Raw genomic sequence first — 27447 nt, forward strand, 5'->3', positions numbered from 1 at the left:
TCAGGAGGCTGAGGCAGGAGGATCGCTTGAGCCCAGGAGTTTGAGGTTGCTGTGAGCTAGGATGACACCATGGCACTCTAGCCCGGGCAAAAGAGTGAGATTTTGTCTCAAAAAAAAAAAAAAAAAAAGTTTATGTATGTTGTTTGTGGCAGTGGGCGGATGGATGGCTATTGATGGTAATGTGGCAGTGTGATTTAGGGTTTTTGATCAAAAAGTGGTTTAATTATGTCATGTTAATATGTTTGATGCTTTTGAGTATTGATTAAAAATCACTGCTGATTTTTTTCTTTTTAAATTTAAATGTGATAAAATTCTTCCTTTTTGGTGTATAGTTCTGTAAGTTTTGACAAAAGCATGCAATTGTGTGACTACTACCACCACAATTAAGATACGGAATAGTTCCATCCCCCCCAAAACGTTACCTTGTGCTGTCCCTGTATAGTCATTTCAGTCTCTGGCAGATCTATTCTCTGTCCCTATAGTTTTGTCTTTACAAGAATGTCACAGAAATGGAATCATATGGTGTGTAACCTTTGAGTCTGGCTTCTTTCTAATGCTTTTGAGTTCCTCCATGTTGTATGTATCCAGTTACTTACATGTTATATTATTAAGTGCTGTCCCACCTGTCTCTGCAGCTCTGTTTAATTTTCTTCAGTTTTTCTTGCTCTTCATTCTATGTGTTGGGTCATTTTTATTGATCTGTTTTCCAAGTTTCCTGATTTTCTTTTTGTCATCACCATCTGCTACTGCGCCCATCTAATTTTTCATTTTAGTTATTCTTTTCAGCTAGAGCTGAATTTCCATTTCTTTTGATAGTTCTCACCTCTCTACTAAGATGCCCTTCCTCTCAGTCATCAAGATTGATGATTCTTCTTTTAGTTCCTTGGATATACTTTTTCTTTAATTGTTTGGATGTATTTATAATAGGTGCTTTGAAGTCTTTGTTTGCTAAATCCAACATCTGCACCCTTTCAGAGTCAGTTTCTATTTCTATTGACTGCTTTTTACTCTCTTAATTCTTTGCATGTCTCATAATTTTTGATTGAAACTTGGGCATTGTAGTGTTCTTTTTTTTTTTTTTTTTTGGAGATGGTTGTCTTGCTGTGTTGCCCAGGCTGCCAGGCTGAATTTGAACTCCTGGGCTCAAGCAATCATCTCGCCTCAGCCTCCAGGGTAGCTGGGTCTACAGGTACATGCCACTGCACCTGGCTCTAGTGTTCTTATGACAATTGTTTTGTTGTTGTAGTTTCAGTAACTATTAACTTGCCTGGACTCAAACTGCAAACTTGTTTCCCCTGCAGTATATAGCAGCTCCCATCTGTGCTCATTTCTTGCCGTTTTTGGTTCTCTTTATTAATTAATTTATATATTTTCATATAAGACAGGATCTCACTATGTTGCCCAGGTTGGTCTCAAACTCCTGGGCTCACATAATCCTCAGCCTCCCAAGTAACTGGGAGCATGCCACCACACCTGGTTCATTTCTTACTACTTCCAACTACTTATTTTTTATCTCGTTGTCCTGTGGGGCAGGGCAGAGGGAAGGCTCATCTGCACCTATGCAATTTGGTGGTCAACCAAGAATTTGGGCAGAGATGTTTTTTATATTCAAATTTTGAAATTCACCCTCTCTGTGGGTCCTTTACTTCTGGGAATAAATAACCTCTTAATTTCTAGTTTACCTGCTAGTAGTGGTCTCTGTCCTCTGATATCCCAACCACTAAGGGCTTCTTCAATTTGAGGTGTATATTATTTGGGAATACATTCAGTTTAAAAAACATCAAATTTATAGATCTCAGCCGGGTGCGGTGGCTCACGCCTGTAATCCTGGCACTCTGGGAGGCAGAGGTGGGCGGATCGTTTGAGCTCAGGAGTTAGAGACCAGCCTGAGCAAGAGCGAGACCCCGTCTCTACCGAAAATAGAAAGAAATTGGCCAAACAACTAAAAATAGAAAAAATTAGCCGGGCATGGTGGCGCGTACCTGTAGTCCCAGCTACCCGGGAGGCTGAGGCAGTAGGATCGCTTGAGCCCAGGAGTTTGAGGTTGCTGTGAGCTAGACTGACGCCACGGCACTCTAGCCCAGGCAAGAGAGTGAGACTCTGTCTCAAAAAAAAAAAAAAAAACTTATAGATCTCATGCCATGCAGCTTTCAAGGGTAGATTCCTCTATGGTCTCTGACTGCTTTTTTGCCAGGCTACCTGGAATCTCCCTCCTGCACCACTACCACCCCTCATCCCCTAATGCATGAGTAATTTAGCTATCAGTCAGGAATTTGAGTTTATGCTCAGATTTTGAATCTAACCTCTCTGTGGTTCTTTCACTCCCAGTTAATCTGCCTTAAATTTTCACCTGCACTTCCAGCGTTGACTTTTTCTCTACCACTTTGAGCTATGTAGCTGCCTGGTTTCCTTTACCATATTTGTGAGGGCTGGGAGGGGACTCAGCAAAAAACTTTTAAATTGAATTTATAATTCTGTCCCGTCTAGTTGTAGTTTTTCAAGATTAAACTCTTCTTTCACTACTCTCTCCTTTTAGACCTCTCCAGTGCTTTTAAATAGTTATTTTTTATAGTTTATCCAGATTTAAATAATTGTTTTCTGTAGGAGGCACGCACGATCACTTTGCCTGGCTGCGTTTGTAAGAGGTTTCTTTTCATCTCTGTGATTTCCTTTTTATTTAAAAGTTGTTTCCACCTGTTCTCTTTTCCTTTATGATTACGTGTGGTAGTATTCAGTCCCTTGAGATTCTCCAGTTCTTGATGTTCCTAAAAATGACTGTTCATTTCCTTAGCAATTAATTTATGGATTTATGTTACAGTACATGGGAAAATTTAGAGTGGATTAGCAGTCATGAGGAAATTATAAACATTTTCATGGTGGTTATGTGCGTGTCATATATTTTCTGCTTTTCTGGGTAGTACAGTTTTATTCCTGAGGTTGGAGGTTCATCAAATGATCCTCAGGTTTCTGGTCCTTCAGAATTCTTACTCCATCTAGGCCCCACTGAAGGCTTTCTGTGTAGTTAGTACAAAATTAACTGTGTGGACATTTAGATGCTTGCCCTTTTGTCTGCCAGTCTCAAGTGATTCATTTGCTCTATGGGGCTATCTCTCCTCCTTTTGGTTCTTTCCACATAGGGAAGGTTACCTTAGGACATTTAGCTGGCTCAGATGTCTTCTTGGCTTCTTCCTGTTCAGTCTTTACTATCCACATCTCTGAATATTTGGCTTTCTATCCAGCTGAAGGTGACTGTTGGCTATGGGCCCTGAGATCACTGTGATTCTGTCCTCTTCATGATTCTCCCTGTCTTACCTATTAGGTCTTTTCTTTCCAATAACCACCATAGTTGGATTACTTTGTTTGCAAAGTTTGGGAGGTAAAAATAACTTCACATTAATAGAGAACCTCTTGTGTAATGATACTATTCAGGATGTGCTGTGGTTTGAGTGTGTCCCCCAAAATTCACATGGTGAAACAGTCCCCAATGGAGCAGTGCTGGGAGGTGGGGCCTAATAAGAGGTGATTGGGTCATGATGATGAAGCCCTCATAAATGTAGTTACCACAGGAGTAAGTCAGTTATTGAGAGAGTGGGTTATTATAAAGGTGAGCTTTACTCCTCATGTTTTCTCTTGCTTGAACTCTCTTGTTCTTCTGCTTCCTATTATGGGATGACACAGCACAAAGGCCCTCATTGCCTGAAGCTAGTGACATGCTCTTGAACTTCCCAGCTTCCAGAACCATGAGCTAAATAAATTTCTGTTCATTATAAATTACCTAGTCTCAGGTATTCTGTTATGGCAACAGAAAATGATCTAAGGCAGAGTAAGGTCTCAACAGGATGGACAAAGCCACAAGATGGCTGAGGTTTAAAAGAGACATGGTTGGTAATGAGAAGCAAAAGTATCAATTCCTGAATACCTAGCTTGTTACATTGGAAAGAGTATGGCCTTTCTGTTAGACTTGGATTTTAATCTTAGCTCTAAAATTTTCTCGTATGTGAAGTAGGATAATACTATAAAGTCGTTTCAGCTTTAAGTAGGAAAAAATATATAAACTTCCTAGACATTGATACATAGTAAAACAGAATAAATTGTCTCCATTTACTGTCCATATACTTTTTTAATCTTCATATAGATCATTGCCATTAATTAATTGATATTATCTGGAAATAGTGTCCCAGGGAACATTTATTAATATATTTATGTTAATATATATGTAATATATAATAATATATTTATTATGTTACCGTAGCCCTGAAGATTCCATCATTATCTTCTCCCCTCCAACTGGTTTTTTTGTTTGTTTTGTTTTGCTTTGTTTTGTCTTTCGAGACAGGATCTCATTCTGTCACCGAGGCTGGATTGCACTGGTGCAATCATAGCTCACTGCAGCCTCAAATTCCTGAGCTCAAGCAATCCTTCTGCCTCAGCCTGCTGAGTAGCTAGAACTACAGGTGCACGCCACGATGCCCAGCTAATTTTTGTATTTCTTGAAGAGATGGGGGTCTAACTGTGTTGCTCAGAGTTGTCTTGAACTCTTGGCCTCCAGTGATCCTCCCACCTCAGCCTCCCAAAGTGTTGGGATTACAGGCACGAGCCACTGTGTCTGGCCTTCCCCTTTTAGACAGTAATATCCAAGAGAAGGGAAAGCAATTGAATCACCTTGTTCTTGGTTGACTTTTGGCAGTTTCTTGAATGCATGTCCCTAACCAATAGGCTTATTCTTTCCAGCCTCTGTATAGATAGATAATTTCTAGATTATTTAGAATTTACATTGTTTGGGCTGGGCGTCGTGGCTCACACCTGTAATCCTAGCACTTCGGGAGGCCTAGGCGAGAGGATTGCTTGAGGCCAGGAGTTTGAGACTAGCCTGAGCAACATAGTGAGACCCCTTCTCTACAAAAAATAGAAAAATTAGCTGGGTGTGATGGCACATGCCTGTAGTCCCAGCTACTCAAGAGGCTGATCCAGGAGGATTGCTTGAGTCCAGGAATTTGAGGTTACAGTGAATTACTACAATGTTACTGCACTGTGGCCCCAGCAATAGAGTGAGACTCTGTCTCAAAAAAAAAAAAAAAAAAATTATATTATTTCTATCATGCCTAAAAATAGTAATGAACAGTGTGATATTTTCTAGGGACTTTGTTTCCAGTAGACTAGTAATCATTTTTGGATGATTATGAGATCCAAATAACAATAAATTTTTATTTGCCTAGTATGAAATAGACATTGGGGATTCTGGTGCCAGATTTTGAAGGAACTTTTATGGTAAGGAGTTTATATATATAGGAAGTGGGGAGCCATTAAAAGTTTTTAGGAAGATAATTCTGATAACAGCAGAGCCAATATGGAATTGAATGGTGGTAAGGAGGTCAGCCAAAAGGCTTATTGATAGATGATAGGGGTTTAAATGAAGGCAGCAAGCAGCCTTATGAATGAAAAAGGAGAGAGAAGTCAGAAGAATTTTGTAGTAGACTTGATGTGGGGAAATGAGAAGTCAGGGATGACTTCGAAGTTTTTTACTTGGTGAATAGAGATGATACTGGCTGATGGGGGACACTGACTGTTGAATTTAGGACGTCTGTTGAACAATTCAGGTAGCAATAATGGAAACAGAGATTGGATATAGTGCATAAATCCTGATGTTCTCAAGGGTTTGATCCTCACTTCTATTTTGTCTGCAGTCTCTGTGGACCCAGCAATTAGAGGAAGATAGAATCCTAAAGAACACGAAGATTTAATGGGGATGAAGGATGGGGTAACAGTGTAAGAATTTGAATAGAGGTACTGTATAGGTAGGAGAGAGATGCAGGTGTAATTAGCATATGGACCCATGAGAGGAATCTTTTTTTCTCTTACAAGGATGAGTTTTTTGAGCATAGGAATAAGTCCGACTTTCTTTAGCATCTTGTAAATTGCTTGGCATATTGTAGTAAGTGCTCAATAAGTGGTCGAAGGAATGAATGAATAATACAAACAAATACAGTGTCACTGAGTATGGCACAGAGAATGTTTAAAAGTGAAAAGAGATCATTAGACATTACAAAATAGTGTATAAAGTATGTCAGTTGCCCTTTAACCATTTATAGTTATACCCGTAACTTATTGATAAAATTTAAAAATACACTAGCCATGTATAGGCAAACACAGACATATTTTTCTGGATATCTTCACTTGAATTTCACTTGTTTTTTAGTGTGCTTGTTTTGTATCCCTATGACTGTTGAGAGTGGGGGGGGTAGAAATCTTTCATGTAGTGATACCTGAGTTTTATTGACAAGTGAAATGTGAATATGATTTTTCAACTGACTTTTTGAGAGCCTTCATCTTAACAATCATTACTTTCTTGTGACTTGCTGTGAAATTCATGCTCATTCATTTAAATAGGATTGTTGGGGGAACATACTGGTATTTCCTTGTTTCTAGATGTGTGCTATCTAGTGTAATAGTGGTGGAAAATCTGAATCTGAATTTGCCTTACTTACTATCTGTTCCTTACGGTTTTATTTTTTTTGATCACTACCTCCTATGGTTTAGGATCATTCTCCTCAGTGGACATCTGTGGCTGTCCTATTCAGAAGAATCTCTGATATTTAAGAGTAAGGAAGCGATAAAATGCTCTTTGTAATGAAATGTTAATGCCTGAAATAGTTTACTTGAGGATCTGTAGAGTAAGGAGAAAGTGTGCTAATTTTTTCTGTTGAACTTGCTAAATTGCTACATCTTTTTTCCCTCCTTATTGTTTTTATCCCTAATTTTCTTTATACCTTTTATGTCTTCCTGTTGACTACTTTTTTCTGAATCTCTCTTTTTCTTCTCTGGTTTGTTCTTTCTCCCCTTTTTCTTTTTTTCTGCCTCATTTCTTCAGTATAGATAACTAGACAAAATAAAGTTTCTTTTATAATGAATGTGTTTTTATTTTTATAATTAAAAACTCAGATGAGATTGAGGTATTTTTATGTTCAAAATAATTTCATGGTTTTTATGTTCATCTAATATCTGATTTTTTTTTTTATTTTTTATGATTCAGTGATCCTTAAGGAAATATCAAATGGGAAATAGGTTTCCTTTTCCAGGAGCATTCAGCAAATAAACTATATGGCATTTGCTTAGGAATTTGAATCAGCCATTGTGCAAGTCTCCCTTTTCCCTTTTTCTGTTTCACTCATGGATCTCCCTACTTATTTATATATTTATTATATTAAAATGTTCATTTATTATAAAATTTTAAACTGTTTTTGGAAAGAGGGTGTTAAGAAACTATGAGGAAAAATTATAAAATAGCAAACTAGTTTCTCTAAATTGAAAGCGTTTCTTCTACTGATTTTCCTTTTTTTTTTGAGACAGAGTCTCACTCTGTTGCCTGGGCTAGAGTGCCGTGGCATCAGCCTAGCTCACAGCAACCTCAGACTCCTGGGCTCAAGCGATCCTCCTGCCTCAGCCTCCCAGGTAGCTGGGACTACAGGCATGCGCCACCATGCCCGGCTAATTTTTTCTATATATTTTGAGTTGTCCGATTAATTTCTTTGTTTTTAGTAGAGACGGGGTCTTGCTCTTGCTCAGGCTGGTCTCAAACTCCTGAGCTCAAGCAATCCTCCCACCTCAGCCTCCCAGAGTGCTAGGATTACAGGCGTGAGCCACTGCACCCAGCCCTCTTCTACTGATTTTGATATAAACAATTTTAATGAGTTTATCTTTGGCATTTTTTGTGAAATTGTGCTGGAGTATCGTATAAAACTCAGGAAGATATACTGTTTTCGCAGTTCTGGGATTTCCCTTTGACTTTTATGTCCAACTCAACCTATTTCCTTCCATCAAATCTTGTTTGGAAAAGTATATAGAAAGTATACAGGAGCAGGCGTCAGGAAACTTGGGTTCTAGTCCAGTTTATATAACTTCACTCAAATTGTTTAACCTCATTTAGTTTCTTTTTTGGTGTTTGCAATTTCTAAAAGTCAAATCTGATCTATTTCCAAACACGTACTCTAGCCTGAGCATTTTTCAAGATCAAAATTTTAGTCTGTATGGTGAATTTTTATTGCTCGTCATAATGCTGCCATTTACCATCATTGTGACCTTCAGCAAAGTTACTAAAATTCTGAGGCTGTTTCTATCCAGTGTATAGAGATCATAATACCTACCTTGCGAGGTGATTGTTTAAAAGTATTTAGTTCAGATATTCTGTGAAGTTATTATTAAATGTATTTTCTTATAATTTCATGACTGGTAGAAATAACAGTCACAAGCCTCACATGAAAAAAGGCATAAAATATATGAATCATATTGATAAACATTTTTGTGGTAATTGTACCATAAGGTAATGTCAGAATGTTTACATACATTTATTTTTGGGCAAAAATTGAATTTCTATTTAGGGTTTTCTTTTAACTTGCTAAATGAAAAAGTAACATTGTTATTTGGTCTTACTAGATGCTTTGTTCAACATCTTAAACTTCTTTTAGTAATTAAGAAATATGTTTCAAGTGAAATTTGTCTAAAAAAATCATTCTATGAAATTGCTTTTGCCTTTTTGGTACTATATTGATGTTTGGAAACATGAGGTACATAGATGGCAGTTGTTTAAGTATATTTACTGAATATAAATAGCACATTAAACTGTTGGCTAGGGGTAGCAGATTTAATAGATGAATCAAAGTATCTAAAAAGACCGATGGTGTTTATTTTAATCTGATTTGTGGGCATTTTGTATGTTTAGTATTTTATAATCTATTCATTACATTAAAAATATATCACAATAATGTCAAGTATATAAAATTCTATGACTATTTTATGCATGGAATAGTTTTAAAGGTCAACACTACTCTTTTATGTAGGTTATGGGTGCTACATGTGTGCTTTCAGAGCAGTAGTGTGAGGAAGCTTGAAGTGGGATGGCAGGACGGCCTCATCCCTATGACAGTAACTCCAGTGATCCAGAGAATTGGGATCGGAAATTGCATAGTAGACCTCGTAAACTTTGTAAACATTCAAGGTAGGTAGAAAATATGTATTTCACATATCAAAGCTCTGCTAAAACTGATTGTAAAGATAAGTACTGCATTTGGTTGTGGCAAGTTCTGTCAGAGGATGGGGACTAGCTTATAAAATATTGTGAATATTTCAATGTCTCCTTAAATAACTATTGGAGAAACATTTCTTTTTTTAAATTTTTTATATTTGTATTTGTTTGAATATTTATTTCTGTCTCTAAATAATGTTAAAATCTCCTTAGTTGATTCCATGAATGAATGCTATAATGGACTTAATTGGGAACTGTGGCAAGATAGGTTAGTTCTTTGTATTTAAAACTCTCTAATAGGAATATATTTCGTGCTCTAAATACATTGTGTGGGTAGCTTACACAGGATAATTTATAGGTTTATGTCAGTGTGTGCCTCCATACATTTTTAACTATGTGAATTTATAATGTATTGTCATCCTGATCCTAATGGGAAAAGTAATCTTTCTGGAATGACTCTACTGGTTTATTTAAAGTTCAGTGCATGAAATGAAAGTTTCAGCCCATCTATATATTATTTTTAAAACTTATTTTGTCCTGTGTGACTTAATGAGGATCTCATTTAGAATACTTTGTGATCTGATATTTAAGGTGTTAATTGACAACTCTTAAATCTCACATATTACAGGTATGTAAGCATGTTTATATAGACAATTTTGCTTTATGAATATTACTTAGGTGATATTATTGAACATGTACTTACTGGAATAATAAAATTTTCTTGATCACTAATAATGAATACCAGCTTTCTTGAAAAAAAAATGCCATGATTGAAATCCTTTTTGTAATTTTCAAGAAATAGTTCAGGTACTTTTAAACTATATGCTATGGTTAGGAAATATGAGTGACTGGTACTTGTTAAGTCTCCTAATAAGAGGTTCACCTTTATTGTGGACTTTTAATGTGATGAGGTCTAAAATGTTAATGTTAAAGTGATTTTATTATAATTTAGAAGTACATGGCAAATGGTATAAGTGATTTTTGGTTTGTTCGTTGATTGATTGTGTGTGTGTGTGTGTGTGTGTGTGTGTGTATGTCCTAATTGGGGCTTTAGTTCATTTACTGTGCTGTATTTCATGGATAAGAGGTGTTGGTTTTATCACATTAAATGTGGGACTATATTTATATCTACTATGTTGTGTATAAATATATCTATTTTCAGGTGAATTATATGGCATTCTTCCTATTGCTCGATATTTTTCGCTGAGGTATCATACATACTGCATTACATAATGAAAAGGTGGCAAGGGTGAAAATAAGCCATTGTTTGCTTTATAAAGGCAGCATGCGTACAGTGGGAAAAATTTATAAAAACAGTACTTTTTTTCTTTTCTACTTTTTTCTTTTTTGCTAATCTTCTCTGTATTATTCCAATTTTAGTATATGTGCTGCCAAAGCGAGCACGACAGTACTTTTTTTCGTTGTTGTTGTCTGATTTTAGTAACAAATACCATAATTCTTTTCGATACCTGTAGCATTAACTGTTTTGTGGTGTTTTCAGGTACACTGCAACAGTATTTAGGGTTATGTGAGTGAAAAACATAAAATAGAAAATAGACACCAATAAGTCATTTTTTTTTTTTTTAAATGAAAGACGGTAAAGTCCTTTGAATGAGGTTATTTTAGCCTCATTCTTGGAAAATCTGCCTAAGGAAGAACTTTTAAAGACTTCTTGTCCCTATGTGCTTAGAAACATATAATTTAAGATACTTTAATAAAGTATGGTTTGACTTTTTAAAAATGTTACTTTTTCAATTGATACAAGTTAATTTAGCTGAGGGGGGGTTTATTTCAGCATATTATGGGGGTACAGATGTTTAGGCTACGTATGTTACCCTTCCCTCCCCCCCCCCCCCAGCTGAGTGGTTTTAAAAACTAACAATCAGCAAGTATTATTGAGAACTTGCCTTCAGTTCGGGAGAGATTCAAAAGTGTGTCAGGATACTGTTATGAAATGATTTAATCCACCTGGAACAATTAGAGGACAATAGGGCACTTAAAGTATGGTACTGAGTTGTAAAATAAGAGTTTAGGGAAGGAATCATTATCAGCTTGAGTAGATGAATATGAGACTTGAACTAATCCTTTGATGATTAGAGTATTAGGTAGATGGAGGACATTTCTGGCAGGGACCTTTAGGAGATTACCTTGACTGGATCTGAAGGTGGAGCGCGGTGGATAGTATTATTGTCCCCATTTGGCAAATGAAAATAATAAAATTAATGAACTTGCTCAGGATCATCCAACTTGTAAATGGCAGAGCTGGGATTTATAAACAAGGTTCTTACCCTTTTTCGAATTTTAAATATCTTATTATGGTACATTTTAAATATATGCAAAATAGAACAGATATAATGAACCCTTGGCTGATGGATATTTAGTGGCTTAAGGATGTTAGTGTCAAAAACCTCTCATTTTCTTGGCTTTCCCCTCATAATCACAAGGTGGATATCGTAGCTCCAGCCATCATGTCTACCATCTAGACAAGGAAGAGGAAGAAGGGAGAAGGGGACAAAGGGCTTCATTTATATCAGGGAATTAAATTTCTCAGAAATTCCCAGCAGTTATTTGCTTATTTATCATTGGCTAGAAACATGTCATATGGCAATCTTTGGATCAAGAAAACTGAGAAATAGTGTTTAAACTCGCCACCTTGCTACCTTAAACAGAACTGGGGATTTAAAGTTATAAAAAGTAAAGAAATAAGCATACTTTTCTTTGTTGGTTCAGTTTTTGTAGGTGATCTTAAAGTTGTTTAAATTTGTGTTTTGTTTTGTTCTGTTTATATTTTGGAATAGGCTAATTTTTTTCAATCTTTTTATTTTTCCCCCCACCTTTCCTTGCTGGCTAGAATAAAAATAAATTTTTTGATTTATAGAAGGAACAGTAATGGTTACCATCTTATGTGTGTTTATTCATGGACATTTGATGGTTTGGTAGACATTGCCTTAGGGTTTTAATTCTATCTAATACAACTTTAAGGTATTTTTTTCCCCTAAACTTTCATTCATTCATTCATTCATTTAATTTTTTTTTGAAACAGAGTCTCACTGTGTTGCCCAGGCTAGAGTGCCATGGCATCAGCCTAGCTCACAGCAACCTCAAACTCCTGGGCTTGAGCAATCCTCCTGCCTCAGCCTCCCAAGTAGCTGGGACTACAGGCATGCGCCACCATGCCTGGCTAATTTTTGTGTGTGTGTGTGTGTGTGTATTTTTTTTTTTTTTTTTTTTAGTTGTCCGGCTAATATCTTTCTATTTTTTTTTAGTAGAGATGGGGTCTCGCTCTTGCTCAGGCTGGTCTTGAACTCCTGAGCTGAAATGATCCTCCTGCCTCGCCCTCCCAGAGTGCTAGGATTGCAGGCGTGAGCCACCACGTCCGGCCTAAACTTTCTTTTGAATGTAGATTTGATATGTATATATATCTCTCTCTTTAAAAAAATTTCTTACAGTTAGAGAAGCTAGTCTGAACTTAGATGGACTTTCAGGGTGCCTATGTCTCCTACAGGTGTATACAAATAAATTAGATAGTTTAAAAATTACTGAACTTTGTTTCTGTGTGAGTTGTTGTATTTCTAATACCTATATAGTAGGGTTTGGTAGCCTGCTGAAGACGTTAAAGATCATTTCAATTGAAATGTATTTGGCTTGAATTGTGACAACTTCTCCTTAAATATGAATTAGAGGAGTTTTTGCTATTTAAAAAAGGAAAAGAAAGAGCGCCTTTTCTGTATAAGGTTAAAATGTCTAGATAGACAATATGCTAAAAGCTCTTGAATATTTGGGTTAGGTAGAATATGACTATATAAAACTTAGATCTGCAGTCTGCTCAGGTTACTAAAGATAAATACATCATACATTCAATATAGACTATGCTGCAAGGTTTCATTCCCACGTAGAAGTACGCATGCTCGTTTCTTCTGAGACTGCATAAAGTCTGAGCTTTCCAGTTTCCCTTTTAAGTCACTTCATAGCCCCAGCAGCAGTTTAGAAATGAAAAAGTTTGGTTGCTTTAAAGCATAGATCTTGAGTGGATTCTTAAAGTACAAATAACATTTTCTCTTTTAAAGAGAAAGCTTTAAAGTTTTAAAGAGAAGCTTTACTGCTCAGAGTGGACACGCAGTGCAATATTGAAAGGTAAAAAAGTTAGCTGTATCCTAGTTTTCTAAAACCTGGCAAGCTGGCAGAGCTAGAATTAGCTTTACAGATGGCATTTGGCAACATATCTACATATCTCTAAGCCCTCATCTCCTGTGTTTCCTTCAGCCTGTCTATCAATTACAATATCCAATCACTGCTCAGAGATGGAGAAACGGGCTGATCACAGCTCACACGATGCTGTTTGGTTAGAAACGTCAGTGCTGCACAACCCACGGCTGAGTCAGTGTCTGTGAGAAAATAAACTGAATTAATATATAGAGGGGGTTGTATCTCTGAACATTTAAAACCTAAATAACTGCAACAGCAATATTACACAGTAGAGGGAGGAAACTAAAGGAAGTCTGTGGACAGGTGAGGTAGGGGGAGATGGAAATTTTCTGATTGTTCAGAGGAATCTTGAAGATGATGGAAATATCAGATGTGCTAAAGTTTCCTAGTAATGCCCAAGGATGCTGACCTGGCTTTCAGTGCTGCATTGTTTGAAAAAGCAGAGTCCCTTTATACTCTGATTTCAAAATTTTTTTCTTGTTTTTGTGTGTCTGCCTTGGCATATACTAAAGGAAGGTGTGTATTCATTTATTACATGATATCTCTGGGTTATAATTGTATACATATACAAATATGAGAAAGATTGAGAGAGAGATGTTTGGCCTTTTTTTCATTATGATCGTTCACATTTCTAGATGTAAAAGATCATGTATCTGATTGTCAGTTTAATGTCAAGTTATTTAAAATAAATGGAGTGTGTTTTTATTGTTTTCTTGGGTTTGATGTTTTGTTTTTTATTTCGTGTAACTTGAGAATGCATTGTGTTTGGTACTGTTATTTATGAATAGCATAAAAATTTAAGGAAAGACTGATTTTGAAATAATATTTTTGATGTATTTGAAAATAAAATTCAAGATAGAGAAATGAAATAATTGAAATAATTTCCTAAAGGAGGAGTTGAATATATTTTTACTTTTGGATGAATTAAAGATTAATTGAACCACTTATATGTATATTTTATAGAACTGAATGTGTTTGAATGATAAAGCTGTAATTAGTTAAAATGACTTTTCTTTTAGTCTTATAGAACCTAAACTCTGAATAGATGATCTAGATATTGCCACTGAAACAGAGAGTAAGCCAGACCAGTTTTAGATTAGTGTATATTAATTTTCAGCCAGAGAAAATTTCTAAGTAAAGATAATTGTTTTTGCTGTGAGATTTTAAATCTTAACAGGTGACATTACTTACTTTATTAGGAATTTTTTTTTTTACAATAATTTAAAATACTCTGAATAATGGTTTTTTTCTTCTGTCTTTATTATCCCTATCTTACTAATCCTTTGTTTTAGAGGGACATTTGGGATATTTTAAAATTATTTTTAATGTATTTAAATAGTTCATAACATCGTTTCTTTGAAATGTAAGGAAGTTCTTGTGATTTCCCCTACTTAATTTCTAAAAGTTTGAATGGTCACCTTGATTGTTGTCATATGTATTTATATAGTTAGATTCATGGTATCTTATATTGACTTTTTTTGTGGTTTAGGGTCCAGAATTGTTTTTCTAAGCTTGTTACAGTAATAGAGTTATAAAAGCAGAATCTCAAGCTAGACCTTTTTATTTTATGCTTTATAGAATACTTTCCTCTGGTTCTGATTCTTTTAAGATAATGCCTGTCTTATTGTGAAGGTGGTACATATTCATTACATAAATTTGGGAAGCACAGGAGAGAATATAGAAGAAAATAAAAAATATGTTATTCTACTATCAAAAGAAAAATACTGTTTTTTGGCATATAGCCTATTTTTTCTATGTATATATAAACATATAAAAGCATACATGTCCATGTAAAAATGATTTCCAGATATTACTGTAATTATTGTTAGATAACCTATCCTTTTTTAAAAAAGAAACTTAATTATTATGAACATCCTTGATGTCATGAAATAGTCTTCTATAGCGTAATTTTTTTCAACCCATCACCTCTTCTTGCAGATATAGTATAATTTTTAAGGATTACATAATGTTTTATGTATTTATGTTTTGTAATTTATTTCACCAATCTGAGTTTTTCTGATAATTGTTCGGAGAAAAAATTAGCATGATTCCATAGCATATGTTTCTTCAAAAAGGAAGGATGTCTTAAGGAGTTAAGTAAAAATGTAATTTTGATATTTTTCTAACAGAAAAAGATACTTAGTGTGATTATATGGTGAACTCTTTAAAGATATGCATACTACTTTTAAAACAAAGCAAATAGGTAAGATTGCCATAATAAAATATAAAAAACAAACTTTAAAAAAATCAGGAAAACTAGGGCTCAGATGAACTAAGACTTTAGAAAAATGCTTAGAGCAACCAAAAGGGTTTCTTGTATTACCTTTAACATGAGAAGATAAATCTAGGATATATAATAATGTATGACAATGAGGGAAGAAAAAAATTCCTTAGGTCTTGAAGCTTCTTTGTCAAAGAGGAAGAGTAAACCACCACCACCACCATCACCAACAAAAATAAAAATAACAAAGCAAACATTGCTAGGAAGGACGTTAAAACCAATGTAAGTATTGAGGTAAAGAACATATTTTAGTTAAATGAGTTGTCTGAGGAGCCGTTTGAAACATCTTATGGTTATAAAAGGAACTGTGTGCAATGTCTTAAAATTATTGGTAGTATTTGTGGTCTTTGAAGGTTTTGTGAGAATACAGGAACTGCTGAAAGATGGGAGATTTGGGGCCGGATTTTGAAACAGATAGGACATATTGAAACAAAAAAATGAAAAGGATTAATTTATGACTAACTTGAAGAGAAACAGATTAAAAATGATTTGGAATGGGTTTGTTAAAAATAGAGTGTCAGACCAACTTTGATTTTTCTTTGATGCAATTAGTACACCAGTATCCGTATAATATATTTGGATTTAAGCTTAGCTTTTGGTAAAGTCTTTTTTAATATCCTTGGGTGTAAGCTGAGGGAACAATAAATTAGCCACTAGTTAATTAATTAACACAATTTTGATTTTGAATGACCCCTTGCAGAGGCTGATTGATCTTGGAAAGTGGCTTTGTTCTTTGCTTTGTCGTATTTATTACTCATTTTGAGAAAGCAGATTATCAAATTTATAGGTGACAATGAAGAATGAAGGATAGTAAGTAGTATACTAAATGATCCAAAATGATTTCTGAGGCTGGATTATTTGGATTAAATTTATTTATTTGTTTGTTCGTTTGTTTGGTTATTTTTTGAGACGGAGTCCCACTCTGTCAGCTGGGCTAGAGTGCAGTGGCTTCATCATAGCTCATTGCAACATCAAACTCCTGGGCTTGAGTGATCCTTCTGCCTCAGCCTCCCAAGTAGCTGGGACTACAGGCACATGCCACCACACCTGGCTAATTTTTCTCTTTTTTGTAGAGACAAGTTCTCGCTCTTGCTCAGGTTGTTGACTGTGCTTTTTATTTACCCTGCTTTATTTTTCCTCATAGCACTTATCACCATATGCTATTTAATATATTTATTTATATATGTTCTATGTTTCTCTCCATTAGAATGTATTAATTTTGAGGGTTAGAACTTTCTCAGTTAAATCTGTTAATAACAGGACTAGAACAGTATATGATAGGTGTTCAATGAATATATTAGTAGCTTCTATTCAGAGACTCCTCAATGTGGAGAGGTGGTATTTGCCTAGCAACATATTCCTTTTTTAAAAAAAAAATTCAAAAACCAGAAACAGGGTAATAAACATTTTAAAATAAAAAGAAACCTCTAGCTTTTTTGCTTTTAACATAAAATTAATGTTTATCATTTGGGAAAACTTTTACCTTATAATACAATGTTAAAGTTTGGCCACTAAGGGCTACTTTTCTGTCAGAATTGTTAGTATCTAGCTAGGTCTTCAAGTGATTTCTGTTTAAATTTGAAAAGATGCTCTTAGAGCAGTCATACCATGGTATATCAAACTCCCTGTTGCTGCTACTGCTTCTATCTCACGAGAATTGCTGACACCTGGCAAAGGAGTTTTAGGAAGAAGAGAAGGATGTCAGGATTTAGGAATAGTATTAAAATTATTTTTGGGCTATATGTATTTCTTGCCAAAGTTGTCTTTTGTGGGGTAATCTGGGATTTAAGTATCATTTAAAATACAACCTTTGAGAGTTTAGCCCAGTTTTCAGTTGAGAACTTCCCCTTTCGGTAATTAGCCTTTGTTCCTTGGGAAACTAACTATACATTACACAGAAGAGCAGAAAGTTTATACAAGGGTAATTGACCAAAAAAAAAAGATGAGAAATTATCATTACATTTGTTGAAAATAATTAAAAGTTTGATAGCATTTTTTTATGTCATTGCAATTATTGGCACTTACTATAGGGATCAGCAAACTTTTTCTGTAAAGGGCTGGATAGTAAATATTTTTGGCCATGTGGGCTATAGTCTCTGTCCTAACCACTCAGCTTTGTCATTGTAGCATGAAAGCAGACATGAATAATAATAATGAATAGACATTGATTGCTATGTTCCAGTAAAACTTTATTTACAGAATCAGGCAATGAGTTGAATTTGGTCTATGAACCATAGTTTCCACCTTCTGACTTAACACATTAAAGATGCTTATAAAAAGCATATATAGGCTGGGCATGGTGGCTCACATCTGTAATTCCATTACTTTGGGAGGCCGAGGCAGGAGGATCACTTGAAGTTAAGAGTTCGAGACCAACTTGGGCAACATAACAAAACCCTGTCTCTACAAAAGAAAAAAAAATTATCGGGGTGTGGTGGCACATACCTGTAGCCTTAGCTACTTAGGAGGCTGAAGCAGGAGGAGTCCATGAGCCCAGGAGGTCAGGGCTGCAGTGAGCTACGATTGTGCCTATGTTTTGCTGCTGCACTCCAACCTGGAGCACAGAGTGAGATCCTGTCTCTTTAAAAACAAAAAAAGCATATGCAAATCACTTGCTCCAAAAATATATTTAATATAAAATCATTTAAAAGCTTTCGTTTAAAAACTAGAACATGGGATATGATATTTGTTAGAGTAATAAAAAACAGATTATTTTTCTCCCAAAATAAAAATAGGATTTAAAATAGTGCTTCTTGCCTGGACACAGTGGCTCACGCCCTGTAATCCTAGCACTCTGGGAGGCTGAGGTGGGAGGATTGCTTGAGCTTGGGAGTTTGAGATCAGCCTGAGTGAAAGTGAGGCCCAGTCTCTACCCAGAATAGAAAAAGTAGCCAGGCGTGGTGGCACATGCCTGTAGTCTTAGCTACTCAGGAGGCTGAGGCAGGAGGATTGCTTGAGCCCAGGAGTTTGAGGTTGCAGTGAGCTACAGTGATGCCGCTATACTCTACCTGGGGTGACAGAGTGAGAATCTGTCTCAAAAAAAAAAAAAAAAAGCTGCTTTTTTGAGGCCATATTAATTCATATGGTTAGGGATATTGTCAGTGGCAAAAACACATTCAAATACAGTGTTTTTCTATTCTCTCACTCAACAACTATCAACACAGAAGACTTCTGTGGCCAAATGTGTGTGGGTTTTCCCACACACGCCAAGTAAGCAATTAGTACTGCAGCAGACATCACCTGGGTGTCCTCCAATTCAGTTTTGACACTACCTACCTGGAGATAGCATCAGAGCCCACAGGTTGAGGGCTCAGTCCCACAAGACTGCCCCCCACTTCTGATGCCAGTTGCAAGTCCCAGGTTGTTTTACATGTCCCTCTGACCAACCATCTGTAAATTGGGGATCCCATGACCCCCTCCTTGGGTTCCGTTATTTATTAGAGCAGCTCAAAGAACTCAGGGAAACATGTTTGCCAGCTTATTATAAAGGACATTACAAAGGATGCATAGGGCAAAGAGATGCATAGGGTGAGCTGTGGGGGAAGGGGTGCAAAGCATCTATGCTCTCAGGGAACACCACCTTCCAGGAACCTCCAGCTATCTGGAAGCACCCTAAATTCTGTCCTCTTGGGCCTTTTATAGAGACTTCATTGGATAGGCATGATTGACAACCATGTAGAAATGTGTTTGGACAAAAAGGGTATGATCTAATATTAATAGTTAAAGACTGAGTGAGGAAATCCAGCAAGGCCTGTCTGTTCAGATTCTTCTTGGCCTCTATGTGCAGCATTCCTTCCTCCAAAGTATAGGGCAGGACCCCTTTTGAAATGAGGTTCTCATGGCCTGCAATTATACCAAGTAGGTCAGAGAATTTCTTGATGGCCAGTCGCAAGGCAAAGGCAGAGGAAGATTAGTGTATTTTTTTATTTCTAAGGCCTGTCTTGGGGAGAAAAAGGAGCAGATGAAAGGAGAGGCAGGAGGGCAGGAGAAGGTTGGAGAGAGAGAATCTGTTTTCTGAGGCATAAATTGCTCCAACACTATAAGGGCTATTAGAGTTACGAGCCAGGAACTGTGGACAAAAACCATACTATCATGGATGTCTAATCAGGAATTTACAGGGGTGCATATCTCATCTTAAAGAAAAAATATATTTTTTAATGTTTGATTAAATGTTTGAAAACTCTGTAAACTGTAAAGCTTCATACCTTTATCTTTGTACATGTTACACATATATGGTATGGTTGACAAAGAATAAACATTTGACACAGGGAAATGCTTAGATATATACTCTGAAACTTCAGCTGAATTCAACAAACATTAATAAGATACAACAGCTTATAATGTTAGTAGCTAGAATTGTTTAAAAATAAGTAAAATAATTCCTCAAGCCAAGAGTTAATACTATCACATATGGTTGTGCCAGGTGTATACTGTATAAGGGTGCCATATATAGGTGAATACCATTCACATTGTAGGTATTATAGTTTTGTGTGTTTGTCAACAATTTTCTGATATGAGTGATATTTATATCAACTGCTTTTAGAAATTTTTCTTGACTGGGTGTGGTGGCTCACTCCTGTAATCCTAGCACTCTGAGAGGCTGAGGTGGGAGAATCACTTGAGCTCAGGAGTTCTAGACCAGCTTGAGCAAGAGTGAGAACCCGTCTCTACTAAAAATATAAAAATTATCCGGGCATGGTGGTGCGTGCCTGCAATCCCAGATACTCGGGAGGCTGAGGCAGGAGAATCACTTGAGCCCAGGAGTTTGAGGTTGCTATGAGCTAGGCTGACACCACAGCACTCTAGCCCAGGTGACAGAACGAGACTCTGTCTCAAAAAAAGAAAGAAAGAAATTTTTCTCATATTATTTCTTTGACAATTTGCTCCCCTCTGTTTTCTTTGTTCTCTCTGGAACATATGTTAGTTAAATGTTGACCTCCTTCATTAGTTCTCTTATTTTTTTGTCCTTTCTCTCTTGTTTTCCATTTATTTGTCATTTTGTTCTTTTGAGGATATTCCCAATACTTTCTTTCAACCCTTCTAGTAACCTTTTAAAAATTTCTGTTATTGTATTTTAAATTTCTAAGATCTCTTTCTTACTCTCTAATTTTTAAAAATAGCATCCCTGTTCCTACTTTGTGAATATAATATCTTTTTTTATATTACTGAATTTATTGATTACAGCTTTGCTTTTTTCCCCTGTCTCTGCATTGTTGCTTTTTTGTTATGTATATTAAGCTTTTTCGTTGTGAAATATTTTTAGATTTACAAGAAATCACAAAAAAAATTGTATAGTGAGTTCCTAAGTACTCTATCCAGTTTCCCTCAATGATAATATCTTACATAAGTGTAGGACATTATCAAAACCAGGAAATTGACAATTACAATACTATAAATATTAGCTAACCTATAGACCTTTTTTTGCATTTCATCAGTTTTTACATGTACTCTTTTTTCAGGTACATAGTTTTATGATATTTTATCATATGTATAGATTCATGTAACCTCTACCACTGTCAAGATATAGAACTGTTTTATCACCACAAAGAAATACTCTTGTCTATCCCTTTGTAGTCACATCCTCTCTCCAGCTCTAACCTCTGGCAACTACCCGATTTTTTTTCTCCATCGCTATAATTTTGTCATTTTGAAAACGTTATATAAATGGAATCATATAGTATGTAAACTTATGGGTTTGGTTTTTTTTTTTCCAGTTTCCTATGCTTTTATTTTTCTTGTGTTCAGCCCTTGCACGTTTCGTCTGCCTGGTTTGTTCACTAAACTTCTGCATCCCCCTACCCGCCAGTACACACATGCATATACCTTCCTTGTCCTTTGAGAATCAGTATACGCAGCCCCTCCTCCGGAAGCTTTCTCTGTTGTCCCCAGGCTGAGTTAACTATACCTCCTCCTGTGTGATATAGTGGAAAGTGCACACAGTGCCTGTGCACAAATAGATCCCAAATAAATGTTAGATCTTTTCTCCCCCTTCCTCCAAAAATATCTCTAAAATAGTATTGATCACACCATACTGTATTTTCTTGTTTACTTGTCTGGTTTCACCACTCGATTACAAGCTCATTCATTCATCCATTCATTAACAGATTTTTATTGCATGTCTATTGTGGGTGCAAGTAAGTCATTGTTCATGTAGGTGCTGAGGATACAATGATTTATGTAAATTGTACTTTCATTGTGTCTTTTCATTGTTGTATGTATAGCATCTAGCATAGTGTCTGCCAAATAGAATTGTTCATTAAATGTTTGTTAAGGGAATGTACTTCCTCAGCAGAGTTTCTCAAAGTGTGGTTTTTGGACCATTTGCATCTGGGTCACTGAGGGGTGTTATAGGTTAAGGGTTTGGTTTTTTTCATTCAGCATAATGCCCTTGAGATCCATTCACATTGTCGCACATATCAATAATTTTTTCTTTTTAAATTGCTGAATAATATTCCATAGTATGGATGTACTATAGTTTATTTATTCATTCAAAGAGTAGCATCGTTTTTGTTATAAACGTTGCAGTACTGTTGGGTTTTAACAACTCTATACATATTACTTCAGTATTGGAAAGTTTTTATGGGAGTCTGTAGTTTCATTGAACAAAAGAGGGCCTTAAGTTCTTCCTCAGTCCTTAGGAACCTGCCTGCCATTGGAAACTGTTGCTGTAACTAGAATTTTTGAACAAATTAGATAACAAAGTCATATGCAGAAGTTCACACAACATTATTGTTCTAAAGTTTGATGTAAATAGATATTTGCTTCTGAGAGTGATCATTTTAATAAGATTTAAAGATTTTTAGAAACTTTACTGCCTATTGATTCACCCAATGCTTCAAAGCATGGTTTTGAAATTAAGTGAAAAGTTGGTATTAGATAAAGAAATCAGGAAGTGTTAATTGATTCATAAAGTTGCAAAATTTTAAAATGGAGATATTTTCTTTTAGCAATTGGGTTTGTGTTTCAGTTGGGCTTATTTATATAACTAGAGGTGCTGGAAGTGATTGCTATTACTTAGTTGATGAAAATTGTGATCTCAGAGGATTCATGATTAAGGGTTCTCATTTGAGTTTTTGTAATAACTGTATTGGGTAATATATGTTGATCTGTGAGTTTTTGTTTTTTTTTTTTTGAGACAGAGTCTCACTCTGTTGCCGGGGCTAGAGTGCCGTGGCGTCAGCCTAGCTCACAGCAACCTCAAACTCCTGGCTGGGCTCAAGGGATCCATCTGCCTCAGCTTCCTGAGTAGCTGGGACTACAGGCATGTGCCACCATGCCTGGCTAATTTTTTCTGTATATTTTTAGTTGTCTGGCTAATTTCTTTCCATTTTTAGTAGAGACTGGGTCTCGCTCTTGCTCAGGCTGGTCTCGAACTCCTGAGCTCAAAGGATCTGCCGCCTCGGCCTCTCAGAGTGCTAGGGTCTGTGAGGTTTTTAAGTGATCATTTGCTGATGGTAGATGTTTTTAATCTGATTGTAGAAATGCTTTTGGTTTCTTGAGACAATGAACCATGTTATAGCAAGGGGATGTAAGAATCCATGTAGGTTGGTAAGAGAAAATTTAGTGAACTCTGATGATAAAAGCATGAGAAGAAAAAACTATTAGAAGAAAGGCATGCCTTTTATTGCTTAAATGTATTTTAAATGGCTAAATAGCAGCTTCCTGGTAGGACAGCCTCAAGCAGGCAGTGTTTTGGCCAAGAGGCCAGTTCTGGTGTACAATTTGATAAGTTTTGACATATATATGCACCCATAAAACCTCACCACAATCAAAATAATGAGCATATATCTCATACCCAGAAGTTCCCTTGGAGCCCTTTGTAACCTTTCCCTTCCAACCCTCTGTACCTCTTGTTCATGAAACCACTAATCTGTTTTCTGACACTATACATTAGTCTGTATTTCCTAGAATTTTATATAATCTATTTTTGGTGGGGAGGGTGTCTGGCTTTTTTCACTCAGCAGAATTATTTTGAGATTGATTCATGTAACTTGTGTCAGTAGTTCATTCCTTCTATTGTTGAGTAGTAGTCCATTTTATGGATATGTCACAAATTGTTTAACCACTATCTTGTTCATAGACATTTAGCTTGTTTCTGGTGTTGAGCTGTTACAAATAAAATTACTAAGAATGTTTGTGTACAAGTCTTTTTAATGGACATATGTTTTCATTTCTTTTGGGTAAATACAGGGTGGAATAGCTGAATCATATGCCTAGTGTATGTTTAATTTCTTAAGAAACAGTTTTCCAGAACAATTTCCAAAGCGGTTGTGCCATTTTCTATTCCTACCACAAGTGTATGAGACTTCCATTTCATACATATACTCAGCGGCACTTGATATGGTCAGTGTTTTTATTTGGCCATTCTAATAGATGATGCATAATGATGTAACATTGTGGTTTTAATTTGCATTTCCTTAATGACTAATGATATTCAGCATTATTTCATGTGCTTATTTTTTTCATCTGTATATCTCAATTTTTTTACTGATTATTTTGAGAGTTCTTTATATAGCCTACATTCAAGTCCTGTATCAGATATATCAGATATATGTGATTGGCAAATATTTTCTCCCAGTCTGTGGCTTGATTTTTTTCATTCTTTTAACAATATTTTTTGAAGAGTAAAAGTTTTTAATTTTGATGAAGTTCAATTATCAGTTTATTATATTATGAATTATGCTTTTTATTTCTAGAAGTTTTATAGTTTTATTTTTTTGTATAGAGAGGGTCTCACTGTATTGCCCAGGCTGGAATGCAGTGGCGTGATCATGGCTCACTGTAACCTTGAACTCCTGGATTCAAGCTATCTTCCTGCCTTAGACTTCTGAGTAGCTAGGATGACAGTTTTGCACCACCACACCTGGCTAATTTTTTAATTTTTTTTGTAGAGACAGAGATCTTGCTATGTTGCCCAGGCTGGTCTTGAATTCCTGGCCTCAAGTGATCTTCCTGCCTCAACCTCCCAAAATGCTGAAACTACAGGTGTGAGCTACTGTGCCTGGCCAGTTTTAAGTTTTAGATTTAGGTCTGTGATACATTTTGAGTTAACTTTTGTACATGATATGAGCTATTGATCAGAGTTTTTGTTTGTTTGTTTTTTATTTCTAGAGGTGCTGAAAGTGAGATACCCATTGTATATCTGTTTGTTCTAGCACTGTTTGATGAAAAACTCTTTCTTCCCTGAATTGCATTTGAGCCCTTGTTGAAAATGAGTTGTTCATATTTATGTCTGTGGGTCCTTTTCTGGATTCTCTGTTCTGTTTCATTGATCCACTTGTCTGTCATTATGCCAGTAGTAAGTAGCACACTGTGTTTACTACTACAACTTTTTAATAAGTCTTGAAGTCAGATTGTATTAGTCTTTCAAATCTGCTATTTTTTAAAAAGTTATATAGGCTATTCTAGGTCCTTTGCATATCCTTAAGAATTTTAGAATCAGTCACTTTTGACAAGCAAGCCTGCTTGGTTTTTATTTGGGATTATGTTGTATCTATCAGTGAACCTGGGAGAAAATTGAGATCTTAATAGAACCGAGTCTTCTGACTCATGAAGATGATAAGTTTCTTCATTTATTTAGGTCTTCTTTAATTTCTTTCAGTAATGTTTTGTAGTTTTCAGTGTGCAGGTCTTTCATATCTTTTGTCACATTTATACCTAACTATTTGAGTCTTTTGATGTTATTGTAAATGGTGTTTTTAAAATTTCAATTTTAGATTGGTCATTCTTAGTATATAGAAATAGTTGATTTTAAAATATTTATCTTGTATTCTGCAACCTTGCTAAACTCATTAGTTTTAGTAACTTTTTTTTACTAGAATCTGCAATAGATGATCATGTTGTCTGCAAATAAGGACAGTTTTAGTTCTATTATGTAACAATCTGAATGTCTTTTCTTGCCATATTGCACTGGCTAGAATCTTTAGTACATTGTTAAAGAGAAGTGGTGAAAGTGAAATCCTTGTCTTATTTTTAGATCCTTGTTTCTGATCTTAAGTAGGGAGCATGTGGTCTTTGACCATGAGGTATGTTGTTGGCTGTAGGTTTTCCATAGACATTCTTTCTCTGATTGATGAAGTTCTGTTGTGTTCTTACATACGTGAAGTTTTTTTTTTTTTTTAATATAGAATGAGTCTTGGATTTTGTCAAATGCATTTTCTGTGCCTACTGAGATGCATGTTTTTCTTCATTAATTAATTAATATGGTGAGTTACATTGATTGACTTTTGAATATTCAACCAACATTGCATTGTTAGGATAAACTTTAATAGATTATGATGTTACTATCCTTTTTATATATTGCTAGATTTTATTTATTAAAATTTTGTTGAGATTATTTATATCTGTGTTCCAAGGTTCATGGTTTTTCTTTTTTAGTAATATTTTTGTCTGATGTTGGTGTCTGGGTAATGTTGGCCTCATAAAGTGAGTTAGGAAATACTATCTTCTTTTCAGTTTTCTGGAAGAGTTGTGTAGGTATGATATTATTTCTATCTTAAATGCTTAGTAGAATTTAGCATTGAAGCTTGGAGTTTCCTTGGAGGGAATGTTTTTAACTATAAACTCAATTTTTAAAATAAATATAGAGGTTATTCAGCTTATCTGTTCCTTCTTGAGTGAGCTTCTTTAGGTTTGAATTTGTCCAGTTCTTCTGAATTGTTGAATTTATTGGCATAAAGTTGCTCATAATATTCTTTGGCTGGGCTCAAGGGATCCATCTGCCTCAGCTTCCTGAGTAGCTGGGACTACAGGCATGTGCCACCATGCCTGGCTAATTTTTTCTGTATATTTTTAGTTGTCTGGCTAATTTCTTTCCATTTTTAGTAGAGACTGGGTCTCGCTCTTGCTCAGGCTGGTCTCGAACTCCTGAGCTCAAAGGATCTGCCGCCTCGGCCTCTCAGAGTGCTAGGGTCTGTGAGGTTTTTAAGTGATCATTTGCTGATGGTAGATGTTTTTAATCTGATTGTAGAAATGCTTTTGGTTTCTTGAGACAATGAACCATGTTATAGCAAGGGGATGTAAGAATCCATGTAGGTTGGTAAGAGAAAATTTAGTGAACTCTGATGATAAAAGCATGAGAAGAAAAAACTATTAGAAGAAAGGCATGCCTTTTATTGCTTAAATGTATTTTAAATGGCTAAATAGCAGCTTCCTGGTAGGACAGCCTCAAGCAGGCAGTGTTTTGGCCAAGAGGCCAGTTCTGGTGTACAATTTGATAAGTTTTGACATATATATGCACCCATAAAACCTCACCACAATCAAAATAATGAGCATATATCTCATACCCAGAAGTTCCCTTGGAGCCCTTTGTAACCTTTCCCTTCCAACCCTCTGTACCTCTTGTTCATGAAACCACTAATCTGTTTTCTGACACTATACATTAGTCTGTATTTCCTAGAATTTTATATAATCTATTTTTGGTGGGGAGGGTGTCTGGCTTTTTTCACTCAGCAGAATTATTTTGAGATTGATTCATGTAACTTGTGTCAGTAGTTCATTCCTTCTATTGTTGAGTAGTAGTCCATTTTATGGATATATCACAAATTGTTTAACCACTATCTTGTTCATAGACATTTAGCTTGTTTCTGGTGTTGAGCTGTTACAAATAAAATTACTAAGAATGTTTGTGTACAAGTCTTTTTAATGGACATATGTTTTCATTTCTTTTGGGTAAATACAGGGTGGAATAGCTGAATCATATGCCTAGTGTATGTTTAATTTCTTAAGAAACAGTTTTCCAGAACAATTTCCAAAGCGGTTGTGCCATTTTCTATTCCTACCACAAGTGTATGAGACTTCCATTTCATACATATACTCAGCGGCACTTGATATGGTCAGTGTTTTTGTTTGGCCATTCTAATAGATGATGCATAATGATGTAACATTGTGGTTTTAATTTGCATTTCCTTAATGACTAATGATATTCAGCATTATTTCATGT

At 35.6% G+C, this 27447-nt stretch overlaps 1 protein-coding gene across 2 annotated transcripts in view; it reads left to right on the forward strand.

Moving 5' to 3' along the window:
* Positions 1 to 8833: 8833 nt before the first annotated feature.
* Positions 8834 to 27447, forward strand: part of BTBD10 (BTB (POZ) domain containing 10) — a 58801-nt gene continuing 40187 nt past the window's right edge. Inside the window, exon 1 of one of the 2 annotated variants that reach the window (XM_012654382.1) lies at positions 8834 to 8992. In XM_012654382.1, coding sequence (XP_012509836.1) covers positions 8892 to 8992 — 101 coding nt within the window. In that variant the 5' untranslated portion in view covers positions 8834 to 8891. Of the gene's footprint in view, positions 8993 to 13346; positions 13742 to 27447 lie in introns of those variants that run through there. The other variant, XM_012654381.1, reaches the window with a different exon arrangement.

The sequence above is a fragment of the Propithecus coquereli genome, unplaced genomic scaffold, assembly GCF_000956105.1.
Source record: "Propithecus coquereli isolate 6110/MARCELLA unplaced genomic scaffold, Pcoq_1.0 Scaffold44, whole genome shotgun sequence".
Lineage (NCBI taxonomy): Eukaryota > Metazoa > Chordata > Mammalia > Primates > Indriidae > Propithecus > Propithecus coquereli.